General features: G+C 27.3%; 2 protein-coding genes across 5 annotated transcripts in view; one reads left to right on the top strand and one right to left on the bottom strand.

Moving 5' to 3' along the window:
- Nucleotides 1-1,257: 1,257 nt before the first annotated feature.
- Nucleotides 1,258-24,322, bottom strand: LOC142331009 (gamma-butyrobetaine dioxygenase-like). The gene is made up of 7 exons (XM_075376547.1): nt 24,080-24,322; nt 21,883-22,085; nt 18,298-18,432; nt 12,346-12,451; nt 7,412-7,611; nt 4,575-4,741; nt 1,258-1,506 (listed from the first exon to the last, which is right to left on the bottom strand). Exons 1-7 carry the CDS (start codon nt 24,320-24,322, stop codon nt 1,352-1,354), a joined length of 1,209 nt encoding a protein of 402 aa, XP_075232662.1. The 3' UTR covers nt 1,258-1,351.
- LOC142331010 (cytochrome c oxidase assembly factor 6 homolog) overlaps nt 24,245-25,058 on the top strand; it is a 30,394-nt gene continuing 29,580 nt past the window's right edge. The window contains exon 1 of one of the 4 annotated variants that reach the window (XM_075376552.1): nt 24,245-24,384. The gene's annotated coding sequence lies outside the window, so the exon portion shown is untranslated. Of the gene's footprint in view, nt 24,499-25,058 lie in introns of all 4 variants that reach the window. The other 3 variants (XM_075376557.1, XM_075376548.1, XM_075376549.1) reach the window with 3 other exon arrangements.

Here is a 25,058-nt window from a genome sequence, read left to right as displayed (position 1 = left end):
CAAGAGTACAAAAATATTTAAACAAAGAATTCTCAGAGAGAATTCAAAGCAACAAAAATTTTGTTTTTTGTATGACTCCCACTCCATAACAATCTGTTTAGTGGCCTAGTATTTTGTGTCAAAAATTACAAGATTTTTAGCTGAGCTCTTGTAGAAAACATACTTTTATAAATAATTTTTGAACATTTTGCAATTTAATAGTGTTATATTATTCAAAATAACCGTAAATGAACTATTGCAGTATGTAGTGTAGATTTCAAAAGATTGTTAGGTTTACTGCTGTTGTGAACATGCGATCTAAAATTTCTTACTTACACATAATCCCTTAGTCATAAATCTCTTTGCATATGTACATAATAAATAATTCTTATTTGTATAGTTAAACAGTCAGAAAGATATTCCCCAAACTGTAAATAAAAAAGCCTCAGCACAGGTTGCATCATAAACTTATTTTTTTCCAATTTCTAATGCTAACTTTATGTGAGTTTACCTTACCACCAAAACTTGTTATAAATTCAAGATATATCAGCTAAAGTAATGAAGAAACACCCTTATTGATCATCAAATAACTTCAGAGAGAGAAATAGAATGCTGTGAAGTCATAGGTTATAAGTATCAAAGAATGTTCACTAACTGATATTCATAAGCAATTTTAATGAAGGATTCTGAGAGGGAAAGAAAAGAGAGAGAAAACTAAGTTCAACATGTCCAAAGTAAAACGTTAAAATATAAAATAAAAAAAATCAATACTGAATATTATTTTTTTTGTTTTTTTTTTTTTTTTAAACACCCCGCAAGACAACCAGTCCTCACCGTTAAGTAAAACACAGTCGCCTTGGAGTGTTATGGCAGTATTCTCTGTCCACCTTTCTGGGGCTTTCCCACCGGGTCTCCCCAACTTTGCTAACCTTCCTCTTCTGGATACCTGCTATGCCCGTCTGCTAAGGAGCTACCCATCCTGTCCCTAATCCAACAGTTCCACATGTATGTTTCACACATCCTTCAGTTCACAATCCACTCCTACCTTGAGGGTTCTTTATGCTATCATCGGGGAGTCCCAACCCCTCCACTCTTGAATGTGGGCGCCCGAACACCCTAAGCAAAAAGACTACCTCCATGACCCTGCACATCGCCACACTTTGACCCTTTTTTTAAAACTATAACATTCCGTCACACATACATAAGTACACCTCGCCCTACTTCTCCTCTAAAACAAAATAATAAAAAAAATAATATAAAATAAAAAATAATACAATACTGAATATTAAAATTTATTTAATTTCACATAAAGCTTAAGATAAGAAACATTTTAAATAATTAAAATAAAATCAAGTAAAATGGAAGGTATTAATTATTTCTTCTTTTGGTAGGAATAATTTGCACGTAGAACACGTATTCTGGAATAAATATGGTCCCAATCTAGATATACTCCTTCAACACAACGATGACCATTATATTCAGCTCTTCCATGAACTAATCTTAAATTATCAAATGTAAGGATTTCACCTAGTGAAAAAAAGTTTATTACACATCAGTTTATTATAACAGTGGATCATTACTATTGCTTTATGCTTTAGCTATACATATTGTATTATTTTTATTTTTCTTAATTTTTGCATACTAATTTTGTACTGATTAGGAAAATATGTTAATAAATGAAAATGTGCTAAACACAAACACTGAAGAAAAGAAAACTAATATTTTGATTCTGTACTATTTATATAGGTTGATATTTTCTGATAAGCATCTAGCTTTCAACTCATATTTTTCACTAAATCCACTACCAAAACGTTACTTGGTCAACAAAGATTTTGTTTTTTTTTTAAATTTTTATTAATATCTACCATTTAATTTCATAGAGCCTTAGCTAAGATTCAATAGTTGTCTTGTTATTTCTGTGAATTCCTTTTTGTATTTTCACCATGATTCATATATCTCACTAAGCTTTAACTTTTTTCCCAAACCATTTTTACTGATAGATTTTTTGTGGGCATAAAAGAAAGAATGTTAATTTTAAATAAAAATATAACTAAAACATTCGAAATAAAATATACAATTTTTAAAGCAAAGCCCAATTTAAAAAACATATCTAATATTTATCATTTATTTTACAAACTTTGAAAATCATTTGTTTTTTAAACTTTAATATACTGAAGTCAATGAAAAATTAAAAGTTAATAAGTCATTGACAGTTAATTATTTTTAATTTGCTACTACCTTCAAGAAGTCAAAATTTAATAATTACAAAAGTATTATTTTTCCTTTTAATGGTTTTACTTTCCCATCTAGATAGCACTGTAGTAAAGATATAGCTCTAGAAGAGAAAGTATTGTAATTGGTCCAATATAGACACATACGGTTTTCACCAGATCTTGATGTTTTGACACCTAAGGAACCCAAAAAACTGGATGGAAATTTTCCGGATGTTTGTACGTAAATATGTGTGTTCAGTGTTGCACTATAAATCACCTTAAATCTACAGAACTACTGGGCCAATTTTGATCAGACTTGGTCAGATTACTTCTACATATGGATCATTGATGCCATTAAATTTTCAACTTAAAAGGTCAAGGGGGTGAGCCTGTAGAGCAAGGTCACCCTCAGTATTCCAAAATTTCGTCTAATTAAGGTCATATTTTCTTAGGCACAAAAACAATTTTTGCATAATTGCATCCCCACCTCAAAAAATGCTCTAAATTAGTGGCTAAGTCAGCATACTGCGTCAGTTGTACCCCTTGTCACCCAAGCAGCGCAAGTGTAGCACTGTCATACAGCTGTTGTAGTCATCTACTATGTTGTGATGTTACAGGTGAGTGGTAAAATTAAATAAATGAATAATAATTAAAGTGTAAATGTGAATTTCCTGTTACACAGGAAAGTTCTACAACTGTATTGTCAATTTTTTTTTACTAATTTTTATTTTTATAAACAGTGACAGAATAATCAGTACTTCATCACATTTGGTGAAAAATATACTGGATGCTGTTTTCAAAACTGAGGGGTTGTCATCTCATAGATTTTTATTTCAATTACAATATGAGTACTAATTGAAAACTAGGTGGGATGCAATTGTAGAAAAGTGTGAATTCCAATTACATATATTGATGATTCTGTTACAAATGGTCAGAAAATTCAAAATCTAATACACTTTCTGACTTAATCTTATAGATTAAACCTTCTGACTCAAAAAAGCTGCTTTTAATTAGTTAAGTTTAAACCACCACACATTGACAGTAATAGTAGTAGACATTGATGAAGACTAACATGCACAACTTTATTGTGCATGTCCCTTTAATAGGAAGTTTTTCCTATTAAATTTACTTTTTGTTTAAAACATAGTTACCTCTGTAAATTAAGCAATGTTTTTTCCTTAAATAAATTAAGAATAAGCAATAACATGTTTTTTTTTTATAAAGCGTATTTAAATTAAAACATTATGCAATGATTTTATACTGTTACAATCAACAAGAATATGATAAACCGTTACATGGCAGTTGTCCAATAGATGCCACCTCTAGTAGTTGTGGTATTCTTGGTCCCATTACTGACAGAATCTTGTATAATAAATGATCTCTCATCACTAATTGTTTGTTTACACCAACAGTACTTCCCTTGGTGACAATACACAACTTATACCAAATTTATTCCTTATTATTTTTAAGTGGTATAAATTACAGTACATAGGTTAAGATTTTAGAACAAAGTCTGATTAAAAGGTAATTTAGTTTTTATGCTATTTCTGAAAATTATGTCTTACATCTTTCTATGTTAATTTATTAAAATGAGAATTAAGTAAAAATTCATACCTGATTTAAATAAAAAATAACAAAATATGAATATAGCTGAAAATAATTAGCTCATTAATATCTCCATTATAAATTTCATGGTGTTGACAACTATCTCTTGCCCATTTCTATGCATACTAATAGAAATAATATAAAAATTTAGCCAATCAAGCTTATTTTCTTATATAGTTTACTAATTCAGGCCAGCAAGTTTTGTCTTATTATATACTATGTTTTAAATGAAACAATTTTAAATAATACCCATATTTTCAATTTATGATGAAGATTTTTATTAAATACCTTACTTTGACCTGCTTTATATTGTTTGTGCTTTTTTTCAAAATATAATAACTAAAACTGAAATAATCACATCACATAAAGTTCTCTTAAAAATCAGACACACAAGAACAGTAATCTTCATATTCTCAAGAAAATATATAGTATACGTATGAAATAATTTGTTGATTAGTAGCTATAACAATAATTTTAAAAGCTGAGAAGTTATTAAAAGTCAACTGTAGTACACTTGAATTTGAAAATGACAAAGCAGAAACTTTATCTCTATCTGATCTAGCATTCACTTGAATAAATACAGATACAAAACATTTTACAACATTCAGCACATTAAAATAAAGTATACAACAGTCAACTGTTTAAAACATGGTATACCACGAATCAAAACTGAAACTAATTATTTAAAATTAACCTAAATGGCAGATCATTTTATTTCTTTTAACCTCTCTTCAAAATGATGTTTGACTTATTTATTTAATACTCTTAATTTCTTACCTGGTTTCATCTGGAAACGTACTGAATACTTTGGACTATAGATTAGTTCTGAAAATGCTCTTAAAGCATTGTACCATTTATTGACGTGTTCTAAGGGTACATTGAATTGAGAATCTCTTTGCGGTTGACTGAAATTAATTCTTTCAATTTCACCAAATTTATTTTCACTATAATAAAAAAAATAATAAAATAATTTTAATAGATCATTTGTAAAATATTACTTTGTTTATAGATGAATAAAGTTTACCTTTAGCTGAAGAACCTTTAGAATAGCATAATTAAAATTTGTGATAAAAAAAGATATCTGTTAACATCATTAGATTTTTCTCTTTTCTAAACTAACAGTAATATTTTATACAAAATTTATTTGCAGCCTTTTACATAATCAATTATCTGGTTTGTTTCTAATTTTTTATATCTACGACAGGTTTATTCTGTTCACTTTTGTCTGCTACACTATTAATCAACACTACTATAATTAACCAATATAAATCTTATTTTATATTATGATTTTGCTGCAAACATTCTTTCTCCAGTTTATCTCAATACATCTTACTAAACATCAGCTCCTCTTGTCTAACACTTTCCAGTTACACCAATTTTAAACATCTCTATATTCTTTAACTTTCTGGTTTACTTCTTAAATTTAATAATAGTTAATACTCATTTTTACATTTCATGTAATTATATTGCTGCATTTATATTATTCAAATAAATGTTTTCTAAAGAAAATGTTTTATTTTGAGATAATGTGTAACATCATACAAATACATATTATTTTTAATTTACTTGTCTGTTTATAATATCTCTGCTGGCAAATTACATAAAGCTTTTTTTTACATAAGTAATCAAATAAATCTTTTATTCATTAGCATGAAATCATAATAAGATTTATATTCAATACCCTATGTACAATTCAGCCAGTTATTGTTGTGGTCAACATACTAGCTTCTGTAACAATTAACAAGAACTTTACTTCTGTATCTCAGATTTAATTCCCAACAAGATTTTCTTTCTTTTACCTAACATTTCCTAATTAAACTATCCACCAAATCGTGTACTAGATTATAAAAATAAAACAAACAAAAAATTATAATTATATTTTTACCCCAGGAAGCCAGAATTTTTTTTTAATGCCACACTGGTGAATATATAAATATAAGATATTTTTAATTTGAGGTGATTGTAAATTCCATGAATGGCATTTAAAAAGTTTATGAGTATATATAATTTTATCAAATACATCTACAGAATGACTACAAAGTACCTTTTCATATTAACAACAAACAGGTAGGTAACATTGCATGTCATCAGGTGTTTGTAAAGGTTAGTCATTTACTCAGCAAAGTGCCAGGTTTGTTAAAAGTTGATGTTACTGTCATATGTTCAGAGAGAACTTTGATTTGTGTATTGATAAGTTAGAATGGTGCATGTTTACAGTTGAGGAAAGATTTATTGCTACAGTCTGGGTATATGTGCATACAAATGTAAATGAAAACTATGAAAACATAAGGACAGATTCATTCAGCTTTCTGGTAAGAAATCTTAATCAGCAGTAATATTCTGAAAGTGAGAAAGAACCTTTTCCACCAAGTCAGTCCTCAATTTCAAAATGTTCATTGTCCTTCCACTCGATTGAATAGCTTTCATAATGTTGAGAAATATTATTTACCATCTCTTAAGTAAACCAGAAAAAAGTCTTTCCACATTCAAATCTTCATAAAATAATGAAAAAAGATCTACAAAACCTCCACAACATGTAATGATGTAGGCAATGATATCTGAAACTAATCTAATAAAACCACACTTTTTTTTAATGTTAACAGAATTTCATACCTTAATAAGCCTGAAAATAATTTTTTTCCTCAGCTTCATTTTATTAGTATGTAATTAACTGCCAATTTACAACAATATGGAGCTCCAGCTGTTTATGTCCAATCAGTAAGAGATCTTTTTTTTAAATGAACATTTCGAAGGGCAGTGGACTGATAAGGGGGCTTCGAAATTTAGTGACAGACTAGAAGTTCAAACTTAACAACCTATGACATCTACCTTTGGGGCATCATCAAAGAAAAATCTTCCATTTGTGATTATTGATAAACTAAAAAGTGCTTTTTTACGAATTTGATGCTTCAACATAGAAGAGAATGTTAGCATAATTTATATTTAACCAGTTATTTATATTTAACTTACCAGTTTACATAAAGAGCTCATCAGACTGATTGATTCATCATCAATTATAAAATGTTACTGTACATAAGTAATGTTACTTTACATAAGGAAGTGAAACTTGGACGATCGGAGTACCTGAGAAGAAAAGATTAGAAGCTTTTGAAATGTGGTGCTATAGGAGAATGTGATAAAGTGACAAACTGAGAATGATAAAGTGACAAATGAAGAGGTGTTGCGGCAAATAGATGAAGAAAGAAGCATTTGGAAAAATATAGCTAAATGAAGAGACAGACTTATAGGCCACATATTAAGGCATCCTGGAATAGTCGCTTTAATATTGTAGGGACAGGTAGAAGGAAAAAACTGTGTAGGCAGGCCACGTTTGGAATATGTAAAACAAATTTTTAGGGATGTAGGATGTAAGGGGTATACTGAAATGAAACGACTAGCACTAGATTGGGAATCTTGGAGAGCTGCATCAAACCAGTCAAATGACTGAAGACAAAAAAAAAACTTTACATAATGCATTTTTAATACAAAAACCTATAGTTGTCATGATCACTGACAGTTTAAACTTAGTTTATATTAAATGTAATCAGTATAATACAAATGTGCTTATTTTAATAATTCATGTTTAGAAAAAAGAAATAATTTATATATCATACCAAATAACAGGTGCATCATGTATGCTATGATAGTATCGTCCATCTTCATAACATTTATCTGACCAAATAACATTTGTATCTCTTAATACTGAATAAATTTCATAATTTTTCTCCTTTATTTCTTTTGCAACCGCAAAGCAATCTGCCAAGTGATTTTCTCCACCTTCCTCTCCTTGTATAATGCAGTGTAGCAAGTTTACCTTGATAAATAAAGCTAGATTAATTTAATAAGTAAATAATGTTTTTTTTTTTTATGTTAATGAAAGAACAGTAATCTGTAATTATAGTCTATAAAAAGAATTAACTTTCTAACTAATCTACCATTTTAACATTTTTTATAAATTCAAATATTTTTATTTTGGCACTAGAAATTATGATTGTACAGTATGTAACACCCTTGGACTTAAAAATTATCTCTGAATATGATTTTAGGTTATGTACGAAAAGGCAAGTAAATTTTTAGTGTGTATAGTTTTATAAATGTTACTGAAATATGCAGCAACTGTAACAGCTAGGGAATGTGAATTACAATAGATATAATGTTAGTATGATTATAATGAATGACATATACTTAAACATGTACATCATAACATTACAATACTTAAAGTAAATATTTAATTTTTTAAGTAGTTAAAAACTGCATACTTATTTAATTGAGTAAGTATTATTTCTACCTTTATTTTGCAAGTGATTTAATTTAAATATTATACTTATTTTTAATTCTTTGAAGACTCAACTGATGATAACAGTTCAATAACAAAACTTTTCCATATACTCCGTTTTTAAAATACTACTTATTTATCAGCAATGAATATTATATAAATTAAAATTTTTTGTGAGATAAACTGAACTTAATTTAAACTTAATCAATTTAAAAAAAAAGAGCTAGTTATTTATAAAAAAGGACAATATAAAACAAATATACAACACTGCTATTCTAACTTTAAGAGAAAATTCAGGTTTAATACAGTTCTTGACCACATCTTAGCATTATGTTTTACACATTTGGAGTATTATGTTATATAATGCAGAAACATGGAATTTGAAAAAGATAAAAATTAAATGCTTACAAAATCTTGAATATATTGTAGAAAAAATGTTAAGGATCAGTTGGAAAGTCAAAATAAGTAATGAAGAAGAACTGAAAAGATTATGTAAGTATGAAAGGCAATAAAAAAAATTCTAATTGATACATACTAAGCACAACTGCAATTAAAAAATAATTATAAAGCAAAACATTAGTTATAGATAGAAGACAGAGTATATTAGATGAAGATCAAGAATGTAGACAACTAGAATATCAAACCTCATAATGTACGGGCAGATTTTAATAAATTTTATTAAACCTTTATGATTAGCCCAGTATTTTTTCCCTTTATGATTTAGTATTTTTCCTGAAAATACTAGCAATTTCATGAAATCAATCAATTTCATTCACCATTACATGATTACTTCATCATATTAATTTTGTCACTTTATATATGGTAGAAGAATTATATATATGGTTCAATGAAGAATTAGAATAACTTCTGCTGAAATCACAGTACAAAACATTAACATTCTTACTTTGGATGATGTACAAATGATTGAAAATAATTTGATGTAACATTTTAAAAATTAGTTAAGTTTAAATCTAGCTCAGTTAGTAATTTTAAAGAATTAATTAATTCACCTCTCAGAAATATTGATTATGAATAATCTTGATGTTATACCAATGGAGAAAACAGAGATCTTAACTTCCATTCACTTTAGTCTTCTTTTTACGTCCATAGACTATAATCATATTACACAACATACTTTCAGTAAACCACAAACAGAACTCTTTAGTTTTTGTTTTTTTTTTTTTGTTATAAAAGAGTGAATATCAACAGCTACGGTCATTCGCCCACTGGAAATTGGTAGCGTATGAAAAAATGCCTTGCTTGACCACAATTTGAACCCATGATCTCTGCACAAAATGCCAAGACACTACCCACTTTTTAATTTTATTTTTTATTAATATCAAATTACAACTTAAATAATACCTCTCAGATTTTTTCTTCTTTCTACATTAACACTCATGAAAGTAAATGAAAACTATTTTTAAGAACTTGTTGGATTCTTCAATGATAATTTCACTACTGAATGTAATTTTTTTTTATATCAAATCAAAAGATTGCGTTAAAAGAAATGTATGAAGAAAATTAATATGGCCTCTCATTAATCTCAAGAAAAATTAATCTGAAGAAATGTGATGATAGAACATGAAACATTTGTAAGAATTAGAAAAATATGAAAAATTCAGGAAAGATTTTTTATTCATTATGAGACTTTTGTAACACCAAAAACTAGCGAAAGTTATTTATTCTATTAACATACTATGGATCAGATATTAGGTTTTGATGAAGAGTAATGTTGCAATACATAACATAAAAATATATCACTTTAAAAGTATTAAGAATATTTTACAACTATGTTTATTTGTAAGGATTTTTAAATTATATTAAACAAACTAATGATAAAAAATTAGTTAATCCTTTTTTATTCATTAATTTAATTTGTATATAGGTTTTATTTCATTTTAAGACAATATGTATTGAAATTATTAACAAGCTCATAACAGTGCACTTTTTGATCATTTCTTTCAATGATACTATACGTATCTGTAAGTGTACAGTGAAATACACAATGTTCAGTGTTTAATACCAACTATTATCAATTTTTTAACATCTAAAAAAGGCACAAGGTTTGCGATTTGACCCTTACAGTGTTTTATGCACATTTCAGTCTCAGGTTTTTACTAAAAACACATAGTTCAATGATTCTGTGGGGTTTTTCTTTTTTTTAAATTCTTTTGTTGTTCAAAACAATTCTTCCAGATAATGGGTTTAACTTGAAGTTTTTGTTTTAAAAAATGTATATCATACTATATGTTAATCATTTGAAGATACCTTTTTATTTTTTTTCTCGATATTTATTGTTAGTTTGCTATGGCTAAATGGTATATATCCAAATGTCATTCTGATATTCAAGTAAATAAGAAAATTTAGGCTACTGGTTAGTTGAAAAACTTTAGTTAATGACCAAAGTGTTTATATATTTTGTATTTACTGCATTTTCTATTTATTGTGAACAACCTTTTTCATATAAATTATTTTTATTAAGATAATAATTAAGTTTTAACAGTGGAATGGTTCCAAAATGCGTCAACAAGTGACAAAAGAATGAAGCTAAGAAAGGTATACAGTACAAACGCAGAAATATTTTTCATACACTATGAGAATTAGTGAACTTACCTATATTTTAAATAAAAATAAAATTCAAAGTGAAGTTTTAAAAAATAATAATAAAACTGATTTCAATAATTAAAAAATAATAATACCAAGTACTTGTCAGTTTGTGAACAACATGATGAAACTCTAAAATTATTAAAAATTTTATGATTTGCTCTCAGATTAATGGAATTTCCAAAATGGAAACCTTTCAAAGGCCTTCACAGCTAATTAACCTCTGTACATAACCTCTGTATTAACCTTTTTCAGTAGAAACTTCAAGACTTAAATTCTACTGGCAACGTATTAAAACGGTTAGGAAACCCCTTAAGAATATAATCAAATAATATGTTCGATTTACATTGTATTAATTGTTTAATTAATGTATATAACAACATAAATTGATGTGTATGTTTGTAAATTTCATATTGTTGAAGAATGTTGTGATATTAATTTTTTATTTTTTATAAAATTTTCATATTGTAGATAATGTCTTTGTAGCCATTTTCAGTTTACATAAGTGATTTGTAACAATTGGTTCATTACGTGTAGTGGCTGTAAGCATTCCTTGTAACTGAGGATGAATTTCAATCCAGCATGATTTTGTATTACTGCAATCACTAAAGATTAATTTGTATTCTACTAAAAAACACTTGTAGTGTTTATTTGTCCATAGCTGTTTGATTTTTTGTACTTTGCTGCTTTTAAAGTGAAACAGAGCATCCTTCTTTCCTGAAAATACTTGCAGTTAAGAATAAAATAATATATATATATTATTATTTTATTCATTTATTTATTACTGTTGGTTGATATATGTTAGTATTTACATATTTCTTCTCTGATTATTTCTTGACCTTAATTTTATATCAACAATTTTTTTAATTCAAGGAGAATTTTTTAATTCTAAAGACATAATTTGTACTTCTACTGCATTTAATTTTTTTTTATTATTATTATTTTTTACATTATCATAATTATTTTAATATTTTTAAGCTACAACATAATTTTGTTTTGTTACTGAAGGTGACAACATATGTTTTTCTAAGTTAAATACAGCAATTGCAAAGCTTTTAATGAATCATCAGTTTTACTATATTAAAATTATTTTTCATATTCATAATACTTCATCTACTTGTTAATATTAGTATTGTTTTATTTTAATGTGATCAAATAATATGGTTACAATAATGTATTACTATCAACTTATCAACTTGAATTGAAATAACAATCAGGTTTTTTTTTTATTTCAACACACTAAAACAATTGGTTTATTAAATGTTTTTATTTCAGCTACTTGTATTTTACTTACTTAACCATCTGATTTTCAATTAAGTACATTTCAGATTTTCCATGAAGTTTGTAAAAAAATGCAATTTAGTAAAAGGATAATATTTGAAAATCATCTATCAATTAAAAAAGTAATTGTTGGTTATAAATAAAATAAAATAAAAGTTGTTGGTTATAAAATATAAGAATTATCATTTCATTGTATACCATAATTTTTCATTTCTTAATTTTTACTAAGCTTACTTAGAAATATTTTAATGACTAAATTATTTTAAATTCTTAAAAAGTTGTATCTGTGAATTTAATAAAAAATTAACCTTTTTATAACTATAATAGTATTATCCTCATATCTAGAAACTATTCAAAATTTAATTAATAAATGAAAAATTAACTTACCCCAGGTTTGTAATGGTAATATGGTAAGTCAGTATGAAGCTGTAGAGGCGCACTTAAATATGCAACATTTGTTGTTTCTGGTTTAGCTTCAACTCTAAATACATTGCTGAAAATAGCAAAAGAATGATATTAATAATTACATAAAATTATTTGAATAGAAGTTTGTCCACTATTATTTTAATTAACTATTTTTTTTCTTTTTTATAAGATCCATTCATTACGGGTTATCTTTCCATGTAAAACTAATGGTTTTATTTAGTAAACTGGATGTTACTGATGATGAGTCAATAAATTGTTATACACTTGTCAACATGGTAGTAATCTTCTTTTTTGGTGTTATGTACTCTTGTCTTCATAACAAAACTAATGTTTGTTAAAAGTTTGTTATTCTTTGAATAGAGAATATTTTTAAGTAATAACAATGGTAAAAATAATAATTTTTGAATTGCAGGGTCAATATAGTTGCACATATAAAATATTGTAGATAATGAAAATAACAAATCAATAATCTACACAGTAACTAATGTTAAAAACGGACAAGTTACAATTAACACTTGAAATGTAATGTAAAAATATCATGCAATTGTACATAACTTATAAAATCATAGTATTGTATTTATCAAGATAACAAATTTACAAGATGCATATTGCTAAATCATAATAGAAATGTCTAAATTCATGTTTAGAATGAATTGTGATCATTTATGAATCACAGTTAGAATGAAATAGTTATTTCAAAACATATATTGTAATTACATTCACTCATTTAAATATACAATGAATCAAAGTTACAATCAATTATACAATAAATAGAATAAATCATAATGTTCATAAATAGATTAGTTTATGTAATAATCATAAGTAACTACATAACTCTATAAATAATCTGATTATCTTAATCAGTATATACCTATTATTGCACCAATCTAGGATGTCTTGTAATACTGTTCGTGATACTTTATGCATTAAGATGTATCCATTGGCCAGAGCAATCACATGCCAGTAGCAGATTGTACCTAGAGTCACATAGCTCTAGGATTTCTTTAACAGTGTTGTTCATGCAGCCTCATGCATCAAGATGTATCAAGCTTGGAACTCTAACCACAAGCAAATGATAAGTATACAATCTTGTTGCCTTAGTGCAACCAAATTAGCCTTTAGCCTGACAGCCTAAGTAGCCAATAGTGTATGTTTGCATTGTATTTTGTATGCATTATTTATGTTGTGTGTTGTGTATATGTATTTGCACAACAGTTTATGTCATACAACAGTCTGTATACTGTATAGATATACGGGAGCAATATGAAAATGAGAATTTCAATTTCATCAACATAAGTATGCATCTTAGAATATACATTAATACAGTATTTAAATACAAAACAAATGAAATTACATGATAATATTGAACCATAAATAAAAAATCTAATTAATTATTGTTATAAATATCATAATGAGCTTTAAGAAATATGTTATTGAAATATGTTATCACTTATAATTGGTAATATACATAATAAGTCTTTTTAGTAAACCTTTAGCAGTATTTACATCAGCCACTCTCACAAGATTATCAGAACTAGGTTAAACTTGAGTGACAATGCCATACTTCTACTGCAGTGGAGTGGAATGTTCGTTGATGATCAAAACCAAATCACCAACCGCAAGATTTCGTTTCGGAAACTGCCATTTATTTTATGCTCTAAATAATGCAGATAGTGTTTAGACCAACACTTCCAAATAGACTGAATAATTTTTCGTGATAGTTACCAGCATCCTGAACGATTGATTTGAATTTCTGATAACTGGGCTCAGGCAAGGATGTAAGTGGAGGCCCAATGAGAAAATGTCTGGGAGTTAAAGGCTCAGGATCTCTGTGGTCTGTTGAAATAGAGAATAAGAGACGGGAGTTAAGGCAAGATTCAATCTGCATTAAAATTGTATATAATTTCTCAAAGTTAAGAATTTTTTGACCGATAACACGACTCATGTGATGTTTGACACTTTTAATTGCACTTTCCCACAAACCACAAAAATGAGGAGATGCAAAAGGTGTGAAAGACCAATTGAAATCTTGTTTCGCTGAAAATTATTGAATGTTTGAGTTGAAACTGTCTGTTAAAGAGTTGATATAAGTTATAAAGTACATTTTTAGCAGAGCAGAAGTTAGTACCATTGTCAGAAAAGATTTGCTTAGGATTACCTCTATGAGATATGAATCTTTTTAAGGCTGCAATGAATGACTGTGTAGATAAGTCAGAAACTAGTTCTAAATGTATTGCCTTGGTTGCAAGACATATAAACAGTGCAATATAAGCTTTAGTGAAAAAATTAGATCTCTGCCCACCATGGCATATCACATAACTGGACCACCATAATCCACTGCACAAGCAGAGCATGGTCAAGAGGGAACTACTTTAAAATGTGGTAGTTGACCAAGTTGTTGAGTTTGAGTTCTTACATTAAACTTGAAGCAAATCAAACAGTTATTAACAATTGGTGAAATAGTTCTTTTGGCATACTTCTGACACAGCAAATGATGTGTTAACTGAATACTACCATGTAAAACATCCTATTATATTACACTCTGATTCTATCATCACAAGACTAATCATTAAGGCCGAACATTTACAGCTTTTACATGCTGGTACTCAGAGATATTTCTAATAAATATATTTTCAGTTATAATTAATTTCAATAGATATCACTTTCAACACAAATTTTATTTCATATTTCAGAATGTCTTTTTTAAACTAGATTACTATTTATTTAAAAATATCGTAACAGAAATCAACTTAGAATTAAAACAATGAATTTATTAATGCTTTAAATGAATAAATATGTTTCAAAACTATTAAATACAACTATTTTTTCCTGACCATTAAAGTAACTTTTATAAATTTTATAACTAAATAAAGTCCATATTTAAAAAAGTTATACTACTCTGTTGATAGTTGCCACAGCAACACATCACTTAGCTTAGTTTTATGCATCTTATCATAAAAAATATTATATATAAATTATAATACATGGATAGAATATATTGGTGATGAAGAGTTAATACTGACAAAACACAATAAACCCAGTACTGCTTCTACCAACTGAGGAACAAAAGTTTCATCAAAAGTAATAATTTTGTACACTTTTTTTGGAATTTACTAGCTTAACATTAGGTGGTAATAAAAAAGAATAAAATGCAGATTATCTGCACCCTTTATTGTTTTTCTACTCTTTCTTGCCAGGTTTTGAACAGCATGAAAAAAATCTAAAATTATTAAAAGTTGTTAACCATTTGCTCTCAGATTAATGGAATTTCCATTATTTCTGTATTACCTTCTTCAGTAGAAACTTAAAATTCAATTTCTAATGGCACCCTTATTAAAACAGTTAGAAAATCCCTAAGGAATATAATCCTTACTTTATCCTATTACCCTTACTTCATCTTTTTATTTTTAAGGTGCCACTTCTTGCAACATTTTCTAGATGTAACAGACCTATTTGATTGCAAATGATGAACCTATCATCACTAACAAATTCTAAAAAAGTCACTCTCATATACAACACTATCAAAATAAGATAATTGAAACTTTAAAATACTCTGTTTATAAGCATGTATACTAGATTTCATTCTTTATAAATTTTCCACTAATTGGTTTTGTGTTTTTGAGCTGATTTTTCTTATTATTAACTCTGTGCTTGACTGTCTTTAATTTTTTTCATAAATACTTAGAAGAGTTCATAATAAATAAGCTTCCCAGAAATTCATCCATAAATTAGGATAAAAAATTATTTTCATTATGAGCAGAATTTACATCAGTGACTTCTAGAATAGTAGTCTAAAAAGTAGTGTGCCTTTTGCACCATTAGCAGTAGCGACCAAATCTCAAGGTATATGAGTCGCAGTAGTCAGGTGAAACATCATTTGACAGCTGGCAGTTGAAGCTAATAGATGTGCAAATCTCAGTGGTAATAAGTGATAATTTCATTAATAGTGTAAAAATTTCAATGTTGAAATTGCACATGAAGTATTGGAAACAGATGTAAGGTATTGTGCTGTGAAAGTGAGTGAACTTTCTGCAAAACTGCATAGCATTTTACAATTTTATTTCAGCAAGGACACAAATACTGTGCAGGCACATGAAGAAATTTCTGTTTATGGGCGAGATATGTTATCAAAATCAACAGAAAATATTATGGTTCAATCGCTTTTGTTTGGCAAATTTTGATGTCCAAGATGCTCTTCGCAGTGGGCAACCAATCACAGAAGCGATGAATGATATTCTGACAAAAATTGAGGAAACCTGGCATGTAAACAGACATGACATTGCCAGTGACTTAAACATCCATTACCATGTTAAACCATTACCAGTGTTAAACCATTTGGAGAAAGCTAGCTATAAAAGAAGCTCAATATTTGGGTGCCACATTATCTGACTCGAAAAATTTACTTAATTGAATTTCTATCTGCAAATCTACTGAAATGTAATGAAACCAGGCCATTTCTGAAGCAGCTGATCACAAGTGATGAAAAGTGGATAAGCTGCGACAAAAATGTGCGAAAAAGATCATGGTTGAAGCGAGGAGAGGCTCTATAATCTGTGGCAAAGCCCACACTGATACCCAGAAACGTTATGCTATAAGTTTGGTGAGATTGGAAGGGCATCATGCATAACATGCTGCTGCCGCCGAGCTGTACAACAGACTCAGACCTGTACTGTCGACAATTAGCACGATTGCATCTGGCAATTCAAAAAAAATGGTCTGAACTGGTCAACAGAAAGGACCAGGTATTGTCGAAAAAATGGCAGAAGGTCATAAAAAAATTAATGCATATGTGGTCTCATAATGTTATTTTCCAGTAATAATAAATATTTTCAATTTTGGCCTCCAAAGGCTGAGTATTTTTTAGACAACCTAATAGAAAGTCACTAACATAATTTCAAGTAGCATGATCATATTTTCATTCTTTTTATGGTATATACATTAATACATACTTATAGTTCAACATACATACTTATAGTTAGTATATACTAATAATTCGACATGATTATGTCGAAGGCTACATTTTGTAAGACTGTCAATTTCATAATAAAGATATCTAGAAACTTTAAGACAAAATAGATTTCTTACACCTACTACAGCAAGATGTAAGAGAAAGTGTTCCATTTATACTATTTTTATAATTATCCTGTTAGCCCCCTTTTGAAAAAAAACATTATCCTGCACCCATCTGTTTTTATTTATTTATTTTTTGGAGTCATTGGTAATTTTGCTGGTTTGATGCCACTCTCATCACATAATTACTATTGATGTTTAAATCAACTGTGCCCTAGATTGTGTTTTACAAATTCTTGTCTTCATTTTTTTTTACAATTTTTACCCCCTACTTATACCTCTATTATCAAACTAACTAAACCTGCAAGTATTAACATATAGCCCTCCAACTTAGTTCATCTCTAAAAAAATTCTTCTTTTCCTATTTTATCTACCTTCTTACTGCCCTAATTCTTCAACAGCCACTTGTAATGTCACATTTCAAAGACCTTTCTCTTTTCTTCTTTTCCTCTCATCCATATTCCTGTCTTGCCATAAAGCACCACAATTCGTGCAACATTGTTTTTTTTTTAGAATCTAATTCCTAAAGTTATGTATCACACACTTGCAAAATTGTTTTTTTATTAAAGCATTCTTTGTTTATGCCAGTTTGCTTTTGATGTGTACTTTACTTCATCCATCATTTGCAATTTATTTCATATTAAACAGTGTGCAACCCTATGTTACACATTTCCTTTTTTTTACAAGGGCAAATGAAAATTATATTGAAAGGATATATATTTTTGTAATCAATTATCATAAAAATAAAATACATATTTAGATAAATTTAAGAATATTAAATTTCTAATAATATTTCAAGCTTTAATGAGTAACAATAATAATAATATTACATTTTATACCAACCCATATTGTGTTTGTTTTAGGAAAGCTACTCTTTCTGCAAGCAGCTGATTTTTACCTTCAGTTTGTCCTGCATTATCTATGAATGCCACACCCCAGATTGCTAAACTTTCCAACCATGAAAGAAGTTCAGAATCTCTTTATAAAACATAAAACAATACAGATTATCAATTAAATTAATGCATCGAAGAAAGAGATTTAAATATCTGGAAATTTAATGTGTGGTCAGACTTTTTGATATAAAATATAAAAATATTGAAATAGTTAAAAAAAAGGGTTTTCTTTGATTGATATATATCATTAAAAATATTTGAGTTCTGTTACTTCTATGTAATAAAATTTAATTTCATTTTGATAAAACTAGATACAAATTCATATTTCAATAATTTTCTGTAAATATTAATAAAAAATAATAAGTTACCAAGTTGGTGATTATTTATTTTTTATTTTTTCTATAAATACAGCTCTATAAAGGAAACATTTTTGTTAAATTAAAACAGCGTTATTGTAGTCATCACTTAATATTACAGTTATGAAAAGTGATGAAGATCCTTGCATTTCTGATTATCAATTTACCTACCTAAGTAATTTCCACAATCGATAGAGAGAATATATACTATATATATTTCCCACAGAAAGGATACATCAGTTTGTTGCTTTTCACAAGCTGTCTGTCTTTCTTATGACTACAAAACACATAAAGCATCTGAGATACAAATGGTACTAGTCAAGAGTTTCTGTATCTGCTAGTGATGATGTTCATTGAACAGAAAATCATTATGATAAACAAAATAAAAGTGTATATAGTTTAGTTTAGTTTAAGTTTATATATAATAAAGTAAAGTGTGTGTGTGTATAAATATACTGATTGCAGAAAAATGTAACAATATTAGTGGGTCACATCTGAATCAGTACTAGAAAAAGTTTTAATTTAACTATTACTGTTAACGTAGCTGCACATCTTATATAATATGTATTTAACTGAAATTAATTTAATGCTTAGCATAATGTAATGTGACCCTTTTAAAACTGCTTGTAAATGAAAAACAAAAAGAAAGTGAAATCAAAATCAATGTAAAACACACTTTGTAAAATATCTTTAGTTTAAATATTGAAATCGTATTACATTCAAGTTCAACATATATTCTGCTTCATAACTATCTAGTACTATTAATTATTAATTTTTAGATAATATTAGTGGCAGAGATGAGATACATTTTTAAATATAAATTTTTAAATAATTTAAATATATTATTCCCTAATCCAATCATATATTCTATACTCACAAATATGTATATTTATTTATCTTATTTGATCAGCATAATTAAATTGTTATATATTTATATCTTGTAAATGTTTCTGAATATACTACTAGCTTTTAATTTTTTTTTTCTTCATTAGTATACAGAATTATTACGGGTTTGCTCTCCACATATTATTTATTAATAACAACTTAGTTATAAATATAAGAATTGATTTGTTATTTACTATTTTGTTAATAGTTTTAAAAGAAATTTTATAACTGCTTAATTTTTTTTATTTTTTATTTGTGAGTATTTTAATTTTAAAAATATAAAATTAGAAAAAATACATAATAAAAAATAACAATGAATAATGAAAAATATGAACTGAATAAAATTAGAATTTAATGAGCGGATTAGGGAAATAATACATTCAATTTCAGTCATTTAAGAAAATATGGTTAAAATAAAATGGTGCATCCAAATGCAGTACCAAAACAATTGTTTCATAATCTTTCAGTAGATTTCATAGTTCATTTTATATAAATCTACTAAGGTAAGATAGGTAGTACATATGTTTCTCTACATAATTTTAATGTTTTAATCACTTTTTATTAAAAAAAAATCACTTTCGTCACACTGGAAGGTGGAGGTAGATTTCACCGGTGCTAAATAGAGGATTAAAAAGATTTGCACCTTAAAGTTAAGGAAAACTTCAAATTTACTCAATATGACAATAGTTGCATTTGAAAAAAGTTTTACATGTTGATCATGCGACAAGTCCATCTTCTTACAATTCCAGCAAAATTTTGGTCTTCCGTTGCCGTAAGGGTTGGTCATATCAAAAATTGTTTCAGACAAAGATTTTAGGTAATGTTTAGAGGATAATGACCACTTTAAACAGATTCAATACTGTGCCTATTAAGGGAGGTATGATGTTTTTTGTCTTCAACACCAAATTTTTTCAATCCCCTGAGCCAATGGTTGGTGATATCAGAAAATTTTACTTACATAAGTATTAGGCCCTTATCCAAAAAAATAGTAGGAACTTCGAACGAATTCGATATTTTACTTAATAAGTAAGTTATAGCGATTTTTTTTATATACAACAAAGCCCCATTTTAAATTCCAGCAATATTTTGGTCATCCCTTACCGTAAGAGTTGGTTATATCAAAACTTGTTTCAGACAAAAGTTTTAGGTAATGTTTACAGGATTAACCTAAAACTTTAAAGTGATTCAATATTGTGCCTGTTAAGGGAGGTATGATTTTTTTGTCTTCTAAACCACATTTTTTTCACCCCCTGGGCAAAAGGTTGATTATATCAAAAAACTTTACTTTGATAAGTTTTAGACCCTTACCCAAAGAATAGAAAGAACTTTAATTGAATTTGATATTTTACATAATAAGAAAGTTACAGTTTCTGGTTTTTTTTTTTAGTATTGGTCATCCCTTGCCGTAAGGATTGGTCATATCAAAAATTGCTTCAGACAAAAGTTTTAGATAATGTTTACAGGACTAACGACCACTTTAAACTGATTCCATACTGTGCCTATTAACGTAGATATGATTTTTTGTGTCTTTAAAGCCTTATTTTTTCTACCACCTTTGTCAATGGTTGGTTATATCAAAAAACTTTAGTTACATAAGTCTTAGACCCTTATCTAAACAATCGTAGGAACTTTAAATGAGTTCAATATTTTACTTAATAAAAACGTTATAGCAATTTTGTTTTTTTCAAAAAAGCCACCCCATTTCCACCCCCATGGTCCGATTTTGGCCATTAATGAACACGACTGAGATTTTGGGTCGAGATTATTTTAGGGAACAACTTGAAAGTGATTGGCGCAAAATTACAGCAGTTATCATGTCCACAAGAAAGTGAAATATATAAACTTTTGAGCTGATGGTGGTTTTGGGGTCTGGGGGATGTGAAACACGAGTAAATTTTACAGAAGTCAAATCATGGTACCCATTAGAATAGGTAGCTTTCTTATGAAATCTACCTAAAAGAAGCTATTCTGTTAAAGTAGAAATCTCTGTGAAAGTAATTGAAAAAAATATAATGAATGAAAAAAGTAAGCAATAAAAAAAGGTAAATCTTTAATTAAAAAAAATTATATATTATATATACATATATATAAAATATATACATATATAGATATATGTGTGTGTGTATATATTTGAGCTGACAACAGTAACCTTCCATTTCTCACCACTGTAATGAGTTATTCACAAACTAAGGATTGGATTACACCCTCTTCAACTTTCATTAAGCTCACATAAATGTTAATAACCCTCTTACATGAGAAAAACTAACATATATGTATTTAAAGTATTATATTACCTTTCTAAAATATTGCTGAATGTAAATTTTTTTAATATTCTTGGAAATTGTTCAGCTGTCCAAATTATTTTATTATCTTTAAACACATTTTCCTTCCAGTTTTTTTGAGCTTCATTAGTGAATTGTTTTTTTGTTAACCACGGAACAGAAAATGTACTTTTATGATTGTCATTCCATTCAATCTCTAACAATTCATCAGTTACCTAAAAAATCCAAATAGGTAATAAATTAACTCCGAAATAATCAATTAGTTTTCAAAAACAAAATTTAAATATGTTTGTTCAAGATGGTTAAAATGAAAACTATTTAATTTTAAGGTGGTAGACTCTACCATGATTTATAAAAATAAGTTTTTAATAATTGAGATTGAGATCAAAAGTATACAATCTTCACTGGTGCTGTTCTAACTTAGTATCATCTGTTATTGCTGGTATTAAATTAGGTAATCACAGGCTCAAACTGTTATTAAAAGTGAGTTTGATTTAATTATAGCTTCAAAAATTACATAAACGCTTGAAAACCTTCTACAGCAATATAAGTGAACATTAGCTCATAGATATAAATAAAAAATCCATCAGCATCATTAATTACCTTTTTTCTTAGGAGATTAATTCATCACTTAACCTTAAGAGTTGTGGGAATATGATATGAATTACTTGTAACAAATGAAAAATAACAAGCCTAACCAGGATTAAAACTGTATGCAATGTGTATTCCACACACATAAGTAAACCTTTTGATGCTAAATCCATATTTACTTAATACCCAGCAATGAGAAAGCAGCACTCAATGTTGAAGATGGTCACAAAGAAAACAAAATAGGTTTCAAAATCGTTATCAATATATTATTTAAAAAGTTTTTTTATTTAGCCACTTCAAAAGAAAATAGTTTTAAATTAAAATATAACTGTTTATTCCACAAAACTGAGCAATAAAATTACATATATTAATGTTTAAAAAACAATTAACTAGCTCGATTAGTAATAAATTTACTACTTATATGTTTCAAAATGTTACAATGTCAACGCATTTTTTTTGATTTTAACTCTTTGGAGTTTTGTTAAATTCCTTATGGCAGCACTTACTTGCCTTTTATCTGCAAATAAACTTTCAATAAAACTGCAAATAAAAATTTCTATAATCTCTTTTATTGAAATTGTAAAAATTAATTCCTATTCATCAAACTGAAATTTATCATGCTAATATAATTACTGTGTATATACATATAGTACCTACTTAACAACAATTGTGAGTATTGACTACCCAAGTGCTTTCAGATTATTTCTCCATCATCAGGGATTACTGATTAATTATGAATTTTATAGTAGTGCATATAAATTTTTATAAATGGGAATTAAAATTAAAATAACATTTAAAATTATTATGTTCATAACAGTTGATTGTCAATAGTTAAAATAAGTCAATGTTAAAAGAAAAACACCTTGTCAGTAAGATGTTTAAAACTGTTATGCCAATCAATGAATAATCCAAAAGCACTTGGATAGTCAATACTCATAATTGTTGGTAAGTGGATACTCTATATATAAATTGTATAATACCAACGGTGCCGGATATTAAGAAAATTGAATATAATTACTTTCTCTTCATATCAAAAATAAATTCTTATATTATTGTTTTCCAAAAAATATTACTTACAAAGATTGTTTTTAGGATAAATGAGATAATTCAATTTTTTCCTATTAAGAGTAAAATAATTTTTTTCTGTTAAAAAAAACATAATTTTTAAAAAAGTACAATTAAATTGTTTCCCTAAAACATTTCTTCAAAGTTTTACTTATCCTAAAATTATTTAACAAAACTTTTAAAATTTTAAGAGGCAAAACTTTTAAAATTTTAAGAGGCATGACTACAATAGAAAAAATTTCCTTTTAGAAAAATGAGTTATTTTGAAAAAAAAATGATTACATCCATTTAATAGGTAAGTTACCCTAAAAAATCGATGTTTAAAAATACAACGGAAAAGAAAGTTTAACAAATTTTTCAATAATCTTTTAAAAGTTATTTTTAATATGATATATTAAAAAGTATGACAAACGTGAAACTGTGGAGGGGATTTATTATTCATTTACAAAAAAGATAAAACAAAACCAGATTTTTTAAATAATGAAGTTTGTCTTATTTTATAAATAAATATTTTTTGTAAGAAATATAAAATAAAATGTAATGCAATACTTACATATGTTTTTGTTGGTACAGCATCAAAATTAAAATGGCGTATAAGTATCGTTCTGGAATGTGATAATTCGTGAAAACACTTCGGGCATCTACAGTTGTCACGAAGCCAAACATAAGGAAATTTTATTTCTTCTTCATATTTGTCTTGTTTTAAACATACATTACTTTCTGATAAATTAACTGTCCAGATATTTCGCGTTAGCCTAATAAAATCATTAAGTCGGGGAATGTATCTTTTAAACATTCTTGTATATTTGAAAGACTATTAACAAATAGCCAAAATTATTAGGAAAAGATAATAAAAAAGTAAGGCAATAAATTTTGTATCAACTAAATGCATAATACATATATATTATATACATCACGCTTCTATCGCTGTTCGGTGAATAAATTTACTACATAATGCTGACATACCACTCTGTAAGTAGGCTAAGATAGTAAAAAGCAACGTCATACATATTTCAGTAATAATTAATTCATAACCTTTACTATTGACATGGAACCAATAAATAAGTCGCTGTTAAAACCTTTAAAAGAATTGTAAATTGAAAACTCTAGTAAATAAATTTATTATGCAAATATTCTTTTGACTGTTCATTTTTAATTAGGTTAGGCTAATTACTCTGTTAATGCATTATGTATTACGTATCAAAATGTATTTTGTATTTTAAAGTAGTTAAATTTTAAGTATTTGTTAATAGAATTATAGGTCCGTTTTTTCCTATTAACATATGATTCTTTATTTAAATTTTAATATAAACAGATAATGTAGACATTTTTTTACATAAATTAAGAATATGAGTACAAAAATAAATAATAATGCTGTACTAGAAACGCTTTATTACTTGTACATTCAATGATTGATTATGTAATGCATTTTATTTTCATACAAAAAATCTTAAGAATTTTAAGACAATATAGTGTAAAAGCAACATATTAATCCCTGTATTCCTTTTGTGGTGGAACAATTTGTTCCATAC

Source organism: Lycorma delicatula, chromosome 10 (genome assembly GCF_047948215.1).
Source record: "Lycorma delicatula isolate Av1 chromosome 10, ASM4794821v1, whole genome shotgun sequence".
Lineage (NCBI taxonomy): Eukaryota > Metazoa > Arthropoda > Insecta > Hemiptera > Fulgoridae > Lycorma > Lycorma delicatula.
This window is presented reverse-complemented; position numbering and strand designations above follow the sequence as displayed.

Coding starts and splice junctions, on each gene's coding strand:
- LOC142331009 (XM_075376547.1), bottom strand. CDS start 24,322: ATGTTTAAAAGATACATTCCCCGACTTAATGATTTTATTAGGCTAACG. Junction 12,452..18,297: donor CTAAAACAAACACAATATGG/GTTGGTATAAAA, acceptor TGCTATTTTCAG/CAATGTATTTAGAGTTGAAG. Junction 7,612..12,345: donor ATTACCATTACAAACCTGGG/GTAAGTTAATTT, acceptor TTATTTATCAAG/GTAAACTTGCTACACTGCAT.